Source organism: Boleophthalmus pectinirostris, unplaced genomic scaffold, assembly GCF_026225935.1.
Source record: "Boleophthalmus pectinirostris isolate CB_2022bp ecotype Guang Dong unplaced genomic scaffold, ASM2622593v1 HiC_scaffold_1, whole genome shotgun sequence".
NCBI classification, from domain to species: Eukaryota; Metazoa; Chordata; class Actinopteri; order Gobiiformes; family Gobiidae; genus Boleophthalmus; species Boleophthalmus pectinirostris.
Genome location: NW_026570970.1, coordinates 10,464,443 through 10,479,330, shown reverse-complemented (window position 1 = coordinate 10,479,330; position 14,888 = coordinate 10,464,443). Strand labels below are relative to the sequence as shown.

The 14,888-nt window shown below is 39.5% G+C and overlaps 1 protein-coding gene across 1 annotated transcript in view; it reads left to right on the top strand.

Moving 5' to 3' along the window:
- gli2a (GLI family zinc finger 2a) overlaps positions 1-14,888 on the top strand; it is a 210,261-nt gene that overhangs the window by 148,948 nt on the left and 46,425 nt on the right. Inside the window, 1 exon segment of the mRNA XM_055152490.1 lies at positions 1,822-2,031. Coding sequence (XP_055008465.1) covers positions 1,822-2,031 — 210 coding nt within the window.

Sequence of the window (14,888 nt, the reverse complement as noted above, 5' to 3'; positions counted from 1 at the left end):
TTTTACCCGGCCTAGCTTCCTCCTACTCCCTAGAGATATTTCCCCACAAGCCAGCGAGCCTCAAAGACATCAGACATCTTTTATCAAACGGCTCACGCCCCGGGGCATGCACGCAAAGCACAAATCTTCAAATCTGTAAAGCAGGCCACTTGTCTGCTCAGTTGAGACCTTCTCTTTCAACCTTTCTTTTCAGCCTCCTTTGTTTTGTCAGTCTGTCAGGCTGCATGTAAAAAGATGTCCGCCAATGTGTTACTCGGTTTTCATGACGGATTTGAGCTCCCGTGACTTGTCAAAATGCATCACTTTACACGGCTGTGACCTCGGGGTAGACCTTAGCAAAATGTAGCCGTCAGCGGATGTAGGTCAAAGTATGTGTAGCGCAGAAACAAACTGAAGGATTATGATTTTGGAAACGTTTTGATTAATAGTGGTTTGATTCATAGTGGTTTTAGTAGTAGGCGAGCAGTGGTAGTCAATGGATTTTTAGAGATTATAAAATATAATGGTTACATGAACAGAAATTTGTCCCCAGCATTTGACCCGTCTATAAAGTTTTTTCATTGTTTCTGATATAGGCCATTCAAATAATACGATATTTTGTTTTAAATTAAAGTGTCTCAGAAGGATGGGTCAAATGCAGAGAGCAGTTTTAGTTTAGTTTTGTGTAACAGGCTACTAAGTGTTCCTCATTTGTGTTCCCCAAATAATGACTTCTTATCATTTATTGCAAAATTATGATGCAAACTTTTTGGTGTCTTCAATTGATTTCTTCATTTTTCTAGCTTTTTTTGTGTATTTGGTTTGCTCAAAGTTGGGATGTTAATTCAGGTTAAATGTGGTAAAAATAAGTTATTTTAGCAGGTCTCAAACCATAAAGAAAATTACTTTTTACTTCTCAGTCCTGGTCTAAAATGTAAAAAGTTGTGTAAAAAAAAAAAAAAAAGTAAAAAAAATATAAAATAAATAGTAATAGTAAAAGTTCTGGTAGACCTGGTTTAGAACCTGACCTGGTTTAATCCTGGTTTTAGTTCTGGTTTAGTTCTGGTTTAGTCCTAGTTTTAGTTTTGGTTTAGTTCTGGTTTAGTCCTGGTTTTAGTTCTGGTTTAGTCCTGATTTTAGTTCTCATTTAGTTCTGGTTTAGTCTTGGTTTTAGTTCTGGTTTAGTCCTAATTTAGTCCTAGTTTTAATTTTGGTTTAGTTCTGGTTTAGTAATGGTTTTAGTTTTGGTTTAGTCCTAGTTTTAGTTGTTGTTTTAGTCCTGGTTTTAGTTCTGGTTTAGTCCTGGTTTTAGTTCTGGTTTAGTCCTGGGTTTAGTTCTGGTTTAGTCCTAGTTTAGTCTTGGTTTTAGTTCTGGTTTAGTCCTGTTTTTAGTTCTGGTTTAGTCCTAATTTAGTCCTGGTTTTAGTGCTGGTTTAGTCCTAGTTTTAGTTTTGGTTTAGTTCTGGTTTAGTAATGGTTTTAGTTCTGGTTCTAGTTTTGGTTTAGTTCTGTTTTTAGTTCTGGTTTAGTTCTAGTTTTAGTTTTGGTTTAGTCCTGGTTTTAGTTGTTGTTTTAGTTCTGGTTTTAGTCCTGGTTTAGTCCTGGTTTTAGTTGTGGTTTAGATGCACGGGAAACACAGGAGGAGGTATGATCCACGCGGCGTTTGGGAAGGGAGGTTCACGCTTTTGTGACCCGGTACCAAACAACCCACGGCCCGGTACCAGTCCACGGCCAGTCCTGATGTAATGGACCCTCAACCGAAAAGTTACACAATGCAACTTTAAAGTGCACTGTCAGCAAAAAGCTAACCAAACAACATTTCTTTTCCTTTCTCCTCTTTAGTTACCCATGAACACCTGAAAGACCGAGCCCTGTTCAGCCTCCCCCCTCCTCCCCCAGGAGCCAACCCCACAGAGTACTACCACCTGATGGCCAGCGCGAGCCAGAGGAGCCCCTACGGAGACCTCCTGATGCAGAGCGGAGCCGCAGCAGCCGCAGCAGCAGCGGTGGCGGCGGCCGGCCATCTCCCAGACTACATAAACCCGGTGGATGGTGAGATTCTGATAATGTTAATAGATTATATAAACCCAGTGGATGGCTGATATTATGATCCTCATATCCTGCTTATTCCACCCCGCCCATGTTTACTTCTGACTGCCACTGACCCACAGTTCTGTTTGAGTTGGTACTTCTGGTGGGAATCTCAGTTTTTTCAATGGAATACAAGAGAAAGTCTTAATAGTTTAGGGCTGCAAGACTCGAAATCACAATTTGAATCGACAATTAACAAATCGCAAATGCTGCAATTTTTTAAGTACCATAATTTCCTCCACAAACTGCATAGAAACTGCGAACGCTGCTGTTTAAATCTGTACAAACATGTTCCAAAGTGTCATTCTTGTATTAGTTTGTCTGTTCATATTTCTTTTTAGTCAGTTCCTCTGGTTAAAATATGAACTTTGAACAGAATCCTTTTATTAAAACATAAATCACGCATCTAACCACAATCATAATACTTTTAATATTTCTCCAAAATCATTCAGCTCAAAAATAGGTTGATTTGTGTAAAATGTTAAATGTTCACATGTACCAACAAGTCAACAATGTGCCCTTTCTCCGAGAGCACCGAAAACTCTAGTCTGTATATACTTATTTTCAGCCCTACCCAAAATCATACAACTGTCAACTTCCTTCACAAGTGCAATAACTTTTTAAAATATATTTTAGGGCCTGTTTACACAAGAATGCTTGCGGGTAAAAACGACAAAATATTTGATCAGAAGTGCCTTTTGTTTAGACGGTGACGGCGTTTTTGGGGCTTAAAAAGACAAAAATCTGAAACCACCGTCCAGAGTGGAAAAGTTCAATACGCTCCGCTGAAGCGTTTCAGATTTCCTCCCGAAAAAGCTTGTCTAAACGCGGAATAAAAAGTGAAGACGTGATGCCACTTTTGCGTCTTCTGTTCCGACCTTCATCAAATAAACGTAGCCTAAGTAGGTTTGCAATTATGATTAGAAGGATTGAACATGGATTTAAAAAGTATATCACTAATACAGATTTAGTTTTGAAGGTCTTGAAGGATTCTTTAGAGCTTAAAGCCACTTTAGAATGGTGTTAATTCATCAAAAACTTACTCAGAGTTGTATTTTGTTTCAGTCACATGTTTGATTTACCCTTTATTATTAGTCTGTCTCCATCTTCAAAGCTCAAACTGCTCTATTCCACCTTGCGATGTCTTGAAGTGGAAGTTGCCAGCTACCTTTTACCTTTTTTTTTGTAGAAATTGGCAATTCCAGGGCTGAAATCACCCAAATTACTCTAGTGTAGGTGTATTGAGTTTTCAAAGACATTGGGTTTGAGAGAAGAACTCAAGAAGAAGTCAAAATACGCAGGATTTGTGTGTGAATTAAGTCAAGTCAAGATACGTTTTAGATGAAGAAACAATATTAAAACAAAGATCAGAAAATACAGTTGCATAATACGAGCCCTTTAAACTCAGAAACCGCTAGACAAACATTCGTCAAAAGTGATAAGATAAACCTCCCCACCCAAAACCGCACCATATTCCGACCCTCTACACGTTATATTTCAATTATAAGCACCGACGCATCTTGATCCTTTGTGTGTCTTTCATCCCATCTACAAGTGTAACAACCAACTTTTACTGCCTCTTCCCCTTTGTTCCCAGCAGCAGGCATGTTGATACCATCCTCTTGTTCTTCCTCGTCTGCTTGGAATAGTTTACCACATCAAAGCCCGTGGAGTTCTCGTAGACTTTTAGATGTTGAGCAGGGATGGTGGTTAAGGCCCGTGTAAAAGCTAAAAGCCCCGAGGAACGTGCCCGTAAAAAATGTAGATCCAAAACAACTAGTGAATACCTGAAGAAGGCCAGTGTGGGAAGATGTTATTCTAGAAGAGTGAGCGTGAGATTAGTACGTTTTTGGTTGGGGGTCTGTCGCTTCACCTGCTTGTTTCTATGGATATGTCATTGCTCTGCCTGAAATGTTCCACAGTATGGCATTAAACAGCTCTACGTTCCATTTTCATAATAATAATAATGCATCAGTTTTCTATAGCGCTTTTAGATGCTTTACAGAGCATTCGACCACCACCATCACTCACGCACATTCCACTTTCATACTAGGCAATGTGGGTGAAGTGCTTTGCCTAAGGACACAACAACAGTTTTTGTGACTGGCGCCCCACTGTGGCACCTGGAATTCCTAGCGGTCTCCCATCCAAGTATTAACCAGGCCCGACCCTGCTGAGCTTCTTAGATTCACATTTTATTTATTTACAGGTGGATTTATAGCTCAATACTACCTAGAGAAACAGGCATTCTGACTGTGAGCGGGGTTGATTCTCCACAGATCTGACCTGTAACTTGGTTTAGTTTAGTCTCCATGAGGATAGAAAGGTTTAATACCGTACTTCAGTGGTTTTCAGTAGGTGAGGCCTGCGTCCCCTGGGGTGTGTCAAAGAGTCACTGGGGAGGCGCGACGCATGCGGGCTAAACCTGGACTGATCCCAGGACTGAAGCAGGAGGATGAAACCAGGACTGAACTAGGACTAAAACAGGACTAAACCATCACTGATCCGAGGACTGAACCAGGAGGACTAAACCTGGACTGATCCCAGGACTGAAGCAGGAGGATGAAACCAGGACTGAAGTAGGACTAAAACAGGACTAAACCAGGACTGATCTGAGGACTGATCCAGGAGGAGTAAACCAGGACTGAAGCAGGACTGAACTAGGACTAAAACTGGACTAAAACATGACTAAACCAGGACTGAGTGTCTGGACAGGCCCGAAGGTGCGCCTGTGTAGACCGTCAGGTGACTGCGGGCGAAAGGACCAGCGCAGAGCTCCACGCCCCACGCAGCCGTCGCCCGATTGCTCTTTGGGGACACTCTGCTCCACGGGCTTGGAGTTCTCCTTCTCTCTCTCTTTAGTCCTGATTTAGTCCTGGTTTAGTCCTGTGTACTACTAATGTTCAGTGATGTTAAAAGTCGCCTCGATTGGGCCTGCATGAAGTTGGAAATTATTACAATATTTAAAAACTATATTATCAGTTGTTATTGAAACTGATCATTGCAGGAGCATTAAAGATGCATTTACTGTGTGGCCTGTGTGGAATAGGCAGGCAGATGGGATTTTGGGCAGGGTATTATATTTTGTTTCATTCATTTAACCCTTTAATATTAGTCTGTTAACAGCTCCTTTTACCTTTAGTTCAGTAAAGAATTCCAGACCTGAAGTCATCCAGATTATTCTAGTGAATTATTCTAGTGTAAAACAAAACACAACTCCAGGTATTTTGATGAGGAAACAACATTAGAAAATAGTGTACTGTGGGTCCTTTATTGTGGTCGTCTATATTTTCTTCAGTAATATATTGTGCTTAAAAATGTGTTAACATGGCAGCAGGTATAATATTTACATTGATGCATTACTTTAGCATGCGCACATTAGTTTAGCATGTGCACTTTAGCTTAGCGAGGGCATATTATTGTACCTTGCCAAACTTCTGACAGTCTAGCTAATGGCCAAGAAACAACCGCACAGAGACTAGCTTGTTTCTTGGCTCCGCTCTGAATCAAAATGATGGTCAGGCCCCGGCACGAAGCTTTGATTTCAGAGCTCAGACTCATCCAAGAAACCTTCATCCCTCATGAATGGAGGATAGAGAGAGCACAAAGTGGAAAAGTGTCCGTGAAAGTTGAACCTTTCAATGCCTGATAATCAAGTACTCCCTGCTATTTTGGAGACTGACCACCAATTCACTTCTCAAGCACTATTTCTTTCATCCTGCCCAAACCGCCCACCCAGAAAAACCAAAATCAACCTCCGGTCAAGTCAGCATCCTCACGCACATAGAAAAACATTTAAAGGGCCCGTGTTACACGATTTTCTGAGCTATGTTTTAATGTTTTCTCATCACAAACAGACCTGGAGTTGTGTTTTGTTTCATTCACATATATTTATTTTAAAACCCAAACTGCAGATTTAGGAGAGTTCTTTTCTCAAACTGAAAACACACTGTTCCACCTTGTGATGTCATGTGATCGTACCAGAAGTGGGCTTTTATACTCCATACACCTTCACTAGAATAATTTTGAGCATTTCAACCCTGGAATTTCCCATCTCTCCTGAACTAAAGGTAAAAGCGAGCTGTTAAGATGATAAACACCGCTTCATGACATCACAAGGTGGAACAAAGCGTTTCAGATTAAAACGTGTCACAAAATCAAAGCTATTATACAATTCAAAATAAGCTCATAATCCCCTTTTTGGCACACAGCCATTTACAGAGATCATCACATTGTGTTGATCTAAGTGCCTGAGCCTTTAGATTAATCAGATTAGAAAAAAGAAAGCATTTCATGACATCACAAGGTGGAACAAAGCATTTCTGATTTAGACATGTAGACAGACTAATAACGCAGGATTACTAAAACACACCTCGGGGTCTGTTTTTGAGGCTGTAACGATATTATAACATGGATTAACGCTCATAAGAGTACGTTTTGTGCAATATGCGCAAGGGCTGAACGAATTTGAGAAAAAAATTGAATTGTGATTTTTCTTTTCTTCTTTTTGATTTCATCCACGATTTTTTTCAAATCAAGATTTAGTGCAAACATCACAGAAACTTACATCACACCAGAGTCTTGCACTGATGATTTGACGCTGGACAGTTTGCGCACATTTGTTTACGTTTTACAGAAAGAAAACTTAAAACCACATGGCTAATTTGCATAAATTATAAACTCTGAAAAACATTGAGCACTGATGCGGTTCAGCTTCTGTTGGACTAAAGGACATGACTCAGTGGAATATGAGTGTTCTTTCTGTGACAGAGGATGTGCTGATGATGGTGAGTCTGTTTTGTGCTTCTATCGCGTTGGAGATGGTTCATGTTAAACTTTACACGAACGTCAAGTTTAAATTCTAGCTTCCTCACGTTGTGGTGGTGAATTACTTTGCGGCGCATAGACCTCGACGCAAACCCATGAATCAAAAACTACGGTGTAAGTGTACGTTGAATCGACGCAGAACTAAACTTTGCCCTTAAAGGTTGTATAGAGGATTTGTTAAGGAAAGAGAACTACAGCGACGGTCCTTTGTCAATGTTGTGCATGTTGTCCACCTCCCTCCTCCACAGCTGCCTCAGTAGAAACACCTCCTCCCGCCTCTTTACTCTAGAAATCACGTTTGTTTACAGAATTACTGTTGAAGTGACCTGTCTAGAAATAATTTAGTGATAATTTGCTTCAGTCATGCAATCACTGGAAGGAATCTCCAAGCATCACCTCAGTTTGTCTTCACTCCTTTTCCCCTTCTCTTCTTCTTTCAGCGACCTCAAAAATTGACTTTCTTTTGCGGCGAACTGGTCGTGGATTCTCGTGCGCCATCGCAACAAACTTTGTGCGAACTGCGAGGAAGCTACAGTTTAAAAAAGCCTCTAAGAACCACTGCATAAACCACATAATCCCCGCACACCAACGTGTCAGTTACACTAGAAACTAGGGAGTTTGATTGACAACCTAACAGCCAATAGAAAATGAGGCAGCCTCGTTTTCTATTGGCTGATGTTTATCTGGCCTCAACACGTCCACAGTTGATAGATTTTCTTTTATTTTTTTTTGGTCATCATAATTACAAGGCTGTTGCGTCTCTGTAATGGTATTTTAAACTTTCATTGACAATTTGAAACAAACAAAAAAAAAATCCTCCATACAACCTTTAAATTGGGCTTTAGGAGCACTGCACCCAAAATCATGTCGTCTGAGATCGCGATTTTCCGTCCATAAACATTAGATCGTTCAGCCGTTGTACTCGCCCTTTAAGATCTGATATTGCGATTCCTGTTTCAAATGACCTCAGTCACTCAACCCTAAATTGCAAGTTTGTTAGCTGACCACCCCTCTCTTCTTCACCCCCTCCACCCACCCCGGTGACCGCCGCTGTGTAGCCGTGCCCGCGCTTGTTTGGCGAAGCTGTTTACTCAAAAAGCCACCGGCCCCTGCCTCATCTGCGCCACTCTCCTTACCCCCGAGTCCCATAGGCTTTCATGTAGCGCTCTGCCCGTCCGTAGGAGTGATGTGGTCGGTTAGGGACGCTCCGCCAGTGCCAGTCCAGCCGGGGCACTCTTCCATTGCGGCGTCCGGGCACACGGTTGGTATTGACAGAGGCGGAGGGCTAATGGTCATCGCGGGCAGCCTCAACACGAATCAAAGGCGTTATTTACTTGCTCAGCGCGGGAGGAGGAGTGGCGCATACTGCATGTTTTCAGTCCTGCAGTTAGTTTTGGAAAGCAGGACAGATCTAGAAGCTCATATTAAAAATCAATTTATGCATTAATATTCAGCAGACCCACCGCAAATAGCTGGTCGGACTCGGTGAACTCGTAGCGTGGCTTCACACCCTCCCGGCCCCCGGTTTTCCCCCTGGATAAGTAAATTGCAGACTGGAACATGCCACAAAGATGCCTTGGTGGAAAAGGTTGTAAATACATGCATTAGTGAAGGGGCTTTAAGTCTTCTGGTCCATCCCAAAGTATGTTAAAGCACTGGCTAATGTCCAGGTAATGACTTGTGGCTAACCTCCTTAGAATTAGCCATTAATTCAATTACAAGGTGCTAAAGCTCTTCCTGACAGACTTCGTTCATACCACTATTTTTACGTAAAAGTGCACTATGTAACTTTTTAGTTGGGGGGATGCCACCTGCTTGTTTTTATTGATATGTCATCGATGTATATTACTTTTATTCGATTACAGGTGGTTTTATAGCTCAAAAATATCTAGAAAAACAACATTCTGGCTGTGAGAGGCATCGCCTCTCCGCAGATCTGACCTGTAACTTGGTTTGGTTTGGTCTCCATGAAGATTGAAAGATGAAACATTCCAGACAAAGTAATAATAATATCTGCCTTGACCAGAAAAGTTACACAATGCACCTATAAGCGAAAATACTAGAGACAAAATCTTGTCAAAGTATTTTAAAAGCAAAAAAGGATCCAATCTACAGTTATATTTGCCACTCCAAAATATCGTACTGTGAGATAAATATCGTGATAATATCGTACTGAGAGATTTGGATATCGTAACATCCCTAAAAAATACCACATGATATACAAATAAAATAGAAATAACATGTATTATTGTGTTTTGTTTTCATTACTGTGGTCCAAAGCAAAAAAATTATAATCTAACGAAGGCTTTTTTGCCAAAACGTTATTTAAAAATAAAAAAAACACGTTTCTGGACATTGGCCATCTGAGTGTGCTATGCATTTTTTCACTTTGCATTCTCACCTCTACAAGAAACTCGGTGTGCATTTCCTGTTTTATTTGTTTCTGTTTTTTGACCATAGAAAGAAAATGTTAAAATGAGTCACAAAATCAAAGATATTACACCAGGGATCCAACCTGTAGCTCGCCAAGGTTTTTCTAAATTATATGTATTGTGCAAAATAAGTAAAATTTGATTAATTGATTAATAAATATGTTGTCTATCTAACGGTCCCTAATCTAAGGCTGTGGCTCTTATATTTACTACATTTCTTGCAACTGTTAAAATAAGTAGCTCTTTGGCGTTTTTGTTTTATAAAGGTAGCTCACCAGAGGAAAAAAGTTGGAGACTCTTGGATTATACAATTCAGAGTAAGGTCAAAACTTTCTTTTTGGCACGCAGCCATTAACAGCAATCATCAAATTGTGCTGATCTAAGTGCTGCAGCCTTTAGATTAAACCAGATTTTACACTGAACACTTTCTCTCCATGAAACCGTGTCCTGTACCCAAAACATACAGTCTTTTCAGCAGCAAACCTACCAGGCTCCTATAATCTTTGTGTAGAGTTAGTAAAACGATCCCTCTCTGATCCACCATAGACGCAGCGGCCGTTCCAAGCCCAATGAAAAGCCAGTTAACTCTGATTAGCATGCTGTACTGTAAATACGTCTGCTCACATTGGGAGGCATTGAGGAGGCTGTTTATGCCTGAGCGTGCAGGTATGTCGGGGCTGGGTGGGCACAGGAATATCAGAGCGACCTGTGGGCACGGTCCGGCGCTCCCACGACAAAAGCAGCCGCCAAAGTAAATGCGGCCATCCTGAGGAAAAAGGGATTTTCTGTAGACGCGGCAAAGCGAAGGGAGCAGATACATTTGTGTACATATGCGGCGGTGAGGAGTGAGCGGGCGAGGGGGGCGCTCCATACACAAACACTTAACTATATGTTGGTTGATGTGCACATGGCGGCAAGTGTGTGCGTAAACAACGGTGGCTTTAGCCGGCACACTGGGGGCTCATAGAGGATTCAGCAGCGGCAACTCTCCTAATAAATTCACTGTGTTAGCATTAGCGAGATTTAGCAGGGAAAATAAACATTGGCCCACTCCAGAGACCCCAGGGGGTGGCTGGGTAAAGATGTGGAGGCCTTGGGCTGCTCTGGCTCTGCGTCAGACCCTCGTGCGGTGGGTGGGGGTGACCGCTCATTACGGGGAAAGATACTGGACATGTGGCCTGCCTCACCTCAGACAAGGTCAAACTCACACACCTCAGAGCTTGTAACGTAAAACTCAGTGCAGTATTTCTGTAACGCATTATATTTTCAGAGTTTTTATTCGCATACATAACTCCTAAAAGTACTGCCAGTAAAAAAATGTTTCACTATAAAACATCAACGTCATTCAAATAAACCCACAATGAGCCATTAGTCCGATTATATTTATAGAGACTGAGGCAATTACATTTGGAAAAACATCCAAATCTCAGCACAATGCATGACTTGCACAAAATAAGTTAAAGGAACAGTTCGTAATTTTGGACATAGGGCCTCATTTTTCTAGTGAGCCAGAGTGTTGGAGACGTGTGGAGACACTTTATAAAAAAAATATTCCATCCAGTCCTTGTATTTGCAGAGGTCGCTGGTGCTAGGCTAGTGCATCTCAATGGCCATAGTTCTCTTGCCACTAAAAACAGTCTTACCCACTCCACAAAACACCCAAAGAAAAACTATTATTATGCCAGACTGTCGGTATAAATGTCTGTGTTGATAGAATAATGTTTGAAATGAAACTAACCTTGCATCGCATGAATTGTTGCATGTTGAGGGACTATTTTCTCATATATCAGTCCACCTCTGCCAAGCTGTCAACAGGAAGTACAACGCACTGCTGCTCAGACATAAATCCTTCAAATGCAAGGTTGGTTTTACTTATAAAATTTTTCTATCAACACAGACATTTACATTTACAGTCTGGCATAATAATAGTTTTTCTTCGGGTGTTTTGTGGAGTGGGTATGACTGTTTTTAGTGGCAGGATAACTATGGCCATTGACATGCACTAGCCTAGCACCAGTGACCTCTGCAAATACAAGGACTGGATGGAATATTTAAAAAAGTGTCTCCACACGTCTCCAACACTCTGGCTCACTAGGAAATGAGGTCCTATGTCCAAAATTTATGAACTGTCTCTTTAAGAAGTAGACTTAAATGTATAAGCAAGTTTAACAATGCTGGCCATCTGGAAGGTTGACGGTTCAAATCCAATGGTTGAACATAACGAAGTAAAAGTAGTACTAGTACTAGTAAGTTTTACGTAACTGTACTTTAGCAGATTTTAAAGTAAATATAGTAGAAATATAGTATCTGTACTTTCTATTCCACTACATCTTTGAACAGGACTGAAAATTAGAAGTATTTTTATTATTGTCTGAGACCTGCTGAAGTCTGTGGGGTTTATTTTTAAAACATTCACATTTTGAGCAAAAATAAACAAATAGAACAGCTTGAAACAATATTACCCTTACTAATACTAACTTTATTTATTAAACACTTTAGAAACTTTACAGCTGGCCAAAGTGCTGCACACAAACACAGGATAGACAAGGACAATCGCAATACACACAATACACAAAACAAACACAATACAACAACTAAAATACATAGAAAACAATAAGATAGTGAACAACAACAAATGTACATCTCACTTGTTAAAAGCCAGTGAAAAAAGTTGCGGTATTAGGAATGATTTCAAAACAGGTACGGACTTACAATATTATAAAAAATAAATACTTAAAAATATATTAAAATAAATGTTGATACAGTTGTTTCTGTTGAACAAAATTCAACACAAATATTTCATTATCATATTCATTTAAAGCATTAAATCATTAAAATTGCTACTTTTGACGCTTTATTAGATCTCAAAATCTGTGCAAAATACTTTATTAATAATACTTTATAATAATAATTAAATAATTAATAAAAAATGCGATAATAAATAAATAATTAATAAATACTTTATTGAAGTACCTGTTTAAAGATGCACTTAAAGAATAAAAAGTAATTTTTATTCTTTAAGTGCATCTTTAAACAGGTACTTCAACACTTTTACTTCAGTTGATTTTTTAAGTGACACTTTTACTTTTACTTGAGGATTTTTAAGTATCTGTACTTTGACTTAAAGCTGCACTATGTAACATTTTGGTTGGAGGTCTGGCACCTGTTTGTTTCTACAGATATGTCATTGCTCTTCCTGGAATGTTCCACTATATTTGAAGCTTTATTAGATCTCAAAATATACTTTAAATACTTTTACTTTTTACTCTTTAAGTGCATCTTTAAACAGGTACTTCAATATTTTTACTTAAGTTGATTTTTGTTGTGATACTTTGACTTTTATTTAAGTATCTGTGTTTTGACTTAAAGCTGCACTATGTAACATTTTGGTTGGAGGTCCGTCGCCTGTTTGTTTCTACGGAGATGTCATTGCTCTGCCTGGAATGTTCCACAGTGTGACTTTAAACAGCTCTGCTTTACTTTTATTCAATTACATGTGGTTTTACAGCTCAAAAATACTTAGAAAAACAGACATTCTGACTGTGAGCGGGGTCTCCTCTCCACAGATCTGACCCGTATCTTGGTCTGGTTTGGTCTCCATGAAGATAGATTTAATGCCATGCTGTGGAACATTCCAGACAAAGCCATAACACAGCATTTGACGTACCCTGCACCTTTTAAGTAACAAAATTGAGTACTTCTTACACCATTATTCAATTCCCAACCAAATGAACAAGCCACAGATATCAGTTATTGACTTTTTTATGAGGTACACTGTTGCTTTTGAAACTTATATTTGCGTAAAAACGGTTTGCCAGACTATTTCAAGTATTTTTATTTCGTCTGCAGTTCTACGCCCCACTCTGTCTCCCACCAAAAGCGCAAAACTCTCAGGGGAAAAGTAAAAGCATCTGCATAATTACTTCTAACAACATATTCTTAAGAGTGATTTTAGCATTACAAAGGTTTTACAAAGGTTTTACAAAGGTTTTACAAAGGTTTTATAAAGGTTTTACAAAGGTTACAGACTTCACAGCGCATTACAACAGCCTCATATTTACTCCAGGCCTGGGTCACACTTAGCTCTCGGAGATTAGCGCAACCCTGCAATTAACGTGTTTTCATTTTCCACAAAGCCGTTTCATTTTAAAACAGCACGACTCGAAAATAATCACAAACATACACGCGCTTTTTAATATATTTCTTTACTGTATCAATGGACGCCCCCCCCCCCCGTGCCTGTAATTACGCCTATATAAATCCAGATCCCACAATTACAAACAGGCTAGAATCATCGGCCTATTGCAGCACATCGGCCTATGCAACATCTGTTTTCGAGCTCCGTGCCGGAACCTGCTCTACCCTTTCAATTAGGAGCGCCACCAATAAATACTGCTGTAAGGAGTACTCGATTTTGTTACTTAAGTACAAGTACACATACTGGAGCAAGAATATATTTACGAGAAAGTAAAAGTATCACATGAAAATACTACTTAAAAGTGCTTTGTGTAACTTTTCCGGTGCACACTCCTTCAAATGTTTTTCTTCGTGGAGATGTTATTGCTTCGTCTGGAATGTTTCACAGTATGGCTTTAAACGTTTCTATCTTCAAGGAAACCAAACTAGACTAAGTTACAGCTTAGATCTGTGGAGAGGCGACCCCGCTCACAGTCAGAATGTTGTTTTTCTAGGTGTTTTTGAGCTGTAAAACCACTTGTAGTTGAGGATGATGGATCCCAAACCGAAAAGTAACACAGTGCATCTTTAAGAAAAAGTATTAAAGTACCTGTTTATATACTAAAATATACTTAAAGAGTAAAAAGTTAAGAGTTTGAGATCTAATACAGCTTCAAATTAGATTTTCAGCTTCAGATTTTGATAAAGATTTGTGCTAAATTTTGCTTCTGTATTTTTTGTTTGCTCAAACTATGAACATGTTAAAAGAAATTCCATAACCTTTTCAGAAAAATTTCAAACTATCATAAAAAATACGTTTACTTTTCAGTCCTGTTCAAAAATGTAGTGGAGTAAAAATAAAAAGTAAACACTTTAAAAGGAACTTAAAGGTGCATTGTGTAACTTTTCTGGTGGAGAGTCCATCAAATGCTTTTCTCCATGGAGATGTTATTCTTTCTTTCTGGAATGTTCCACAGTATGGCATTAAACCTTTCTATCTTCAAGGAGACCAAACCAGACCAAGTTACATGTCAGATCTGTGGAGAGGCGACCTACTCACAGTCAGAATCTTGTATTTCTAGGTGTTTTTGAGTTATAAAATCACCTGTAGTTGAATTCATGTAAGGTAGAACTGTTTAATGTCACATTGTGGAACATTCTAAGTAGAGCAATGATGTTTCCATAGAAACAAGAGGGTGACAGATCCCGAACTTCAAGAGTAAAAAGTAAAGAGTTTGAGACAACTTCAAATTGATTTTGATAAAGATGTTAACCTGTTAAATAACAGTCCAGTTCAAAAATGTAGTGGAGTAAAAAGTACAGAGATGTTATTGGTTTGTCTGGAATGTTTCACAGTATGATATTAAACCTTTCTATCTTCAT